Below are 5250 nucleotides of genomic sequence, written 5' to 3' on the forward strand. Positions count from 1 at the left end.
GCCGGAATGGCTGCAACGACCAAGACACCGCTCATCCTGATCAATGGACACCTGAATGCCATCAGATACGTGGATGAAATCCTGCATCCATAATGTCGTACCAGTTGCCGCTGCCATTAGTGATGACTTTGAACTGATGGATGACAATGCCTGCCCACATTAAGCAAGAGTTGTAGATGCGTTCTGGTACATGAGGGTATTCAAAGGATGGTGTGGCCCGCCAACTCACCTGACCTTAACCCACTTGAACATCTTTGGGACAAGCTAAAGCTAGCTGTATCTGCACGCATTAACGCCAACACCAACCTTGCTGACTTGGCCCAGATGTTGGAAGAAGAATGGAATGCCATCCCTAAGCAAAGAGCCACAAGACTCGTGAACACCATGAGACGACGGTGCCAAGAAATCATTGACAAACGTGGTGGCTACACACATTATTAAACTGTCAGTATACTGTCTCATAATGCACAAGTCAATAAAGCACAGATTTTGCTGTTTTTGAAATTGCATCATTTTCTGTTTGTGCTGTGCTCATTCAGCCGTTAAGTCACAGATATTTTCGAAAGTATGATTCCTAACAACCCTAGCTATATCCCATGCTTGGTTTCAAATTGAATAATATGTTACACTGGCAGATTTGATGGGGTTTTTTAGGGAGGAACTTACTTTTGATGTTGTATTTATGTCTGTAATATACACTCAAAGGGTAGTTTATAAAATTAAAAAGATTTTTTATACTCCTTATGGCTCAGAAATTATGGATGTTTAAGGGGGCCTTACTTTTTTGTTGTGTATATAATGGAAGGATAAGATGGTTAAAACTTGTTGTAAGCATGATGATGCAGTGCAACACTCTAAGTTTATTACTTTTTCTCTCTTTTCTTTTCTTTACACCAGTGGGTATCACTGACGAAGAACAAGGCTTGGGAGAGCATTCTGTGTTAATCAGTTGTGAAGGTAAATCTCATGGTAATTTACCCTTACGAGAAAGTTCAAATCAATTGTCAAGATCCTCTAAAGGACTATGGCCCCACCCTAATGCAAACTTACTCACAGCGGAAAAGCTTGATGGATTTCCCCAGAACAGAGATCTCAAATACCATGACTTAACCTACACAGGAGAAAAACATTGTGAATGTTTACTCAGTAGAAAGACATTTTCAGCTAGAGATAATGGAAAGATTCATCTCTCAAGCCACTCAGAAGAAAAGCCGTGTGAATGTTCCCTCTGTGCAAAGGAACTATCAAGGACTGCTTCTTATCACCTCCTTGCCCACACAGAAGAGAAGCCACTTCAATTTTCTCAGAAGAGTATTCCAAAGAGTTTCCTACAAACCCACGCCCAAGGAAAATCATATGAATGTTCACTTTGCAAAAATATGTTTACACTTAAGAATAGTCTCAATCTTCCATTGCACACAGGAGAAAAGCCATATGAATGTTCACACTGCAAGAAGGCATTTTCAAAGAAGATTAATCGAAAGAGACATCTCCCAACCCACACAGGAGAAAAACCATATGAATGTTCACATTGCAAAAAGACATTTTCACGAAAAACTGATCTCAACCGTCATCTGCTCTTACACACAGGAAAAAAGCCATATGAATGTTCACACTGCAATAAGAAATTTACACAAAACAGCCATTTAAAGAGTCATCTCCGAACCCACACTGGAGAAAAGCCACATAAATGTTCACATTGCAAAAAGTCATTTTCATACAAGACTAATCTTAACCGTCATCTGCTAATACACAAAGGAGAAAAGCCACATGAATGTTCACATTGCCAAAAAACATTTTCACGAAAGACTCATCTCAACCGTCATCTGCTCTTACACACAGGAGAAAAGCCACATGAATGTTCACATTGCCAAAAACATTTTTACAAAAGACTGATCTCAACCGTCATCTGCTCTTACACACAGGAGAAAAGCCATATGAATGTTCACACTGCAATAAGAAATTTACACAAAACAGCCATTTAACCCTAACTAGGCCGGGCTTTTTTGGCTGTTCTGTGGCTGGGGGGGGGGTTGATTCAACCCCCCCCTGAGATCTTGGCCGCCGATCGCGCGAGCGCCGCAAAAATTTGCACGCTGGTAGTGTGCGATGTAATCTACAAGGCTGTATGGTAAAATTTTCCAAAATAATGAGATTTTATTTTATATGAATTAATTATGCTAATTTATGCATAAATCATACTTTCTGCTCTAATTCACTAAATAAAGCTCCTAGAATGCTAATTTTTGGTAAAAATATTCTTTGTAGCATTCTTAACAATGGCAATTGAAAAAAACTTCCGTTTGGAAATCAATTTCTTATTTATTTTATTGTTTTATGAATTTCTTATGTATTTCCTTGTTTTTCAACCTTTTGTTTTTCTTTGTTTTTCTTTGTTTTTTTCATCAGATTTATTGCACAACCTTTTTGAAGTATAATTATCCTAAAATCAATTGCTTTCAGCTTTTTAAAGTAAAAATAATCATATCTTTATGAATAAGATGAGAAAACTCAATTTGCATTGACTTTGTACACAAAATCACGTTTTGGAACAATTTTTGGTCTGACATGCACTTACAAAATGTTGCGTAATTTCAGAACCGCGTACCCGGGCGTCGTAAATTTGGTCTCAAAAGATGTGCGAGACTTAAAAGTATAAACTCTGCGAGTGGCGCGGTCAAAAAATTTTGCGCGGCGGAATGATCACAGAAAATGTTGAGGGGGGGGGTTGATTCAACCCCCCCCCCCCCGGCCATTTTAGGGTTAAAGAGTCATCTCCGAACCCACACAGGAGAAAAGCCACATAAATGTTCACATTGCAAAAAGTCATTTTCATACAAGACTCATCTCAACCGTCATCTGCTCTTACACACAGGAGAAAAGCCACATGAATGTTCACATTGCCAAAAAACATTTTTACAAAAGACTGATCTCAACCGTCATCTGCTCTTACACACAGGAGAAAAGCCATATGAATGTTCACACTGCAATAAGAAATTTACACAAAACAGCCATTTAAAGAGCCATCTCCAAACCCACACAGGAGAAAAGCCACATAAATGTTCACATTGCAAAAAGTCATTTTCATACAAGACTGATCTCAACCGTCATCTGCTAATACACACAGGAGGAAAGCCACATAAATGTTCACATTGCAAAAAGTCATTTTCATACAAGACTAATCTTAACCGTCATCTGCTAATACACAAAGGAGAAAAGCCACATGAATGTTCACATTGCCAAAAAACATTTTCACGAAAGACTCGTCTCAACCGTCATCTGCTCTTACACACAGGAGAAAAGCCACATGAATGTTCACATTGCCAAAAAACATTTTCACAAAAGACTGATCTCAACCGTCATCTGCTCTTACACACAGGAGAAAAGTCATATGAATGTTCACACTGCAATAAGAAATTTACACAAAACAGCCATCTAAAGAGTCATCTCCGAACCCACACAGGAGAAAAGCCACATAAATGTTCACATTGCAAAAAGTCATTTTCATACAAGACTCATCTCAACCGTCATCTGCTCTTACACACAGGAGAAAAGCCACATGAATGTTCACATTGCCAAAAAACATTTTTACAAAAGACTGATCTCAACCGTCATCTGCTCTTACACACAGGAGAAAAGCCATATGAATGTTCACACTGCAATAAGAAATTTACACAAAACAGCCATTTAAAGAGTCATCTCCGAACCCACACAGGAGAAAAGCCACATAAATGTTCACATTGCAAAAAGTCATTTTCATACAAGACTGATCTCAACCGTCATCTGCTAATACACACAGGAGAAAAGCCACATAAATGTTCACATTGCAAAAAGTCATTTTCATACAAGACTGATCTCAACCGTCATCTGCTAATACACACAGGAGAAAAGCCACATGAATGTTCACACGGCAAAAAGACGTTTTCACAGAAAAGCCATCTAAAGTGTCATCTCCATACCCACTCGGGAGAAAAGCCATATGAATGTTCACACTGCAAAAAGACATTTTCACGAAAGACTGCTCTTAACCGTCATCTGCTAATGCACACAGGAGAAAAGCCACATGAATGTTCACATTGCCAAAAGACATTTTCACAAAAGTCTAATCTCAACCGTCATCTGCTCTTACACACAGGAGAAAAGCAACATGAACGTCACACGGCTAACAGACATTTTCACAGAAAAGCCATCTAAAGTGTCATCTCCAAACCCACTCGGGGAAAAAACCATATGAATGTTCACATTGCCAAAAGACATTTTCACGAAAGACTTGTCTCAACCGTCATCTGCTTTTACATACAGGTGAAAGGCCATATGAATGTACACACTGCAAAAAAAAAAATCATGACAGAGTCACCTGAAAAGTAATCTGACATACCCACACAGGAGAAAAGCCACATAAATATTCACATTGCAAAAAGACATTTTCACAAAAGAGTTATCTAAAGAGTCATCTGCTAATACACATAGGAGAAAAGCCACATATAAATGTTCACATTGCCAAAAACCATTTTCACGAAAGACTGATCTCAACCGTCATCTGCTCTTACACACAGGAGAAGAGCCACATGAATGTTCGCACTGCAAAAAGGCATTTTCACAGAAGATTAATCTAAAGTATCATCTGTTAACCCACTCGGGAGAATCGCCATATGAATTTTCACACTGCAAAAAAAAACATTTTCATGGAAGAGCGGTCTCAACACTCATCTGCTCTTGCACAAAGGAGAAAAGCCACATGAATGTTCACATTGCAAAAAGAGATTTACATAGAACAGCCATCTAAAGAGTCATCTCCTAACCCACACAGGAGAAAAGCCACATGAATGTTCACCATTCCAAAAAGACATTTTCACAGAAGATTGATTTAAAGTTTCATCTCCTAACCCACTCAGGAGAAAAGCCACATGGATGTTCACACTGCAAAAAAACATTTACACAGAACAGCCATCTAAAGTGTCATCTCCAAACCCACTCGGGAGAAAAGCCACATGAATGTTCACACTGCAAAAAGACATTTACACAGAACAGCCATCTAAAGTGTCATCTCCAAACCCACATGGGAGAAAAGCCATATGAATGTTCACACTGCAAAAAGACATTTTCACAGAAGATTGATTTAAAGTATCATCTGTTAACCCACACAGGAGAAAAGCCATATGAATGTTCACACTGCAAAAAGACATTTTCACAAAATAGTTATCTAAAGTATCATCTGTCAAACCACACCGGAGAAACGCCATATGAATG

At 38.7% G+C, this 5250-nt stretch overlaps 1 protein-coding gene across 1 annotated transcript; it reads left to right on the forward strand.

Annotated features, from left to right (window-relative positions):
* Positions 1–1173: 1173 nt before the first annotated feature.
* On the forward strand, positions 1174–4194 carry LOC135154096 (zinc finger protein 239-like). Its single transcript, XM_064099325.1, has 3 exons — positions 1174–1311; positions 2926–3161; positions 3684–4194. The coding sequence occupies exons 1-3, from the start codon at positions 1174–1176 to the stop codon at positions 4192–4194; spliced, it is 885 nt and encodes a 294-aa protein (XP_063955395.1).
* The last annotated feature ends 1056 nt before the right edge of the window (positions 4195–5250 follow it).

This window comes from Lytechinus pictus, chromosome 5 (assembly GCF_037042905.1).
Source record: "Lytechinus pictus isolate F3 Inbred chromosome 5, Lp3.0, whole genome shotgun sequence".
NCBI classification, from domain to species: domain Eukaryota; kingdom Metazoa; phylum Echinodermata; class Echinoidea; order Temnopleuroida; family Toxopneustidae; genus Lytechinus; species Lytechinus pictus.

Coding starts and splice junctions, on each gene's coding strand:
- LOC135154096 (XM_064099325.1), top strand. CDS start 1,174: ATGGAAAGATTCATCTCTCAAGCCACTCAGAAGAAAAGCCGTGTGAAT. Junction 1,312..2,925: donor ACTTCAATTTTCTCAGAAGA/GTATTCCAAAGA, acceptor TTTTTACAAAAG/ACTGATCTCAACCGTCATCT. Junction 3,162..3,683: donor AAATGTTCACATTGCAAAAA/GTCATTTTCATA, acceptor TACACAAAACAG/CCATTTAAAGAGTCATCTCC.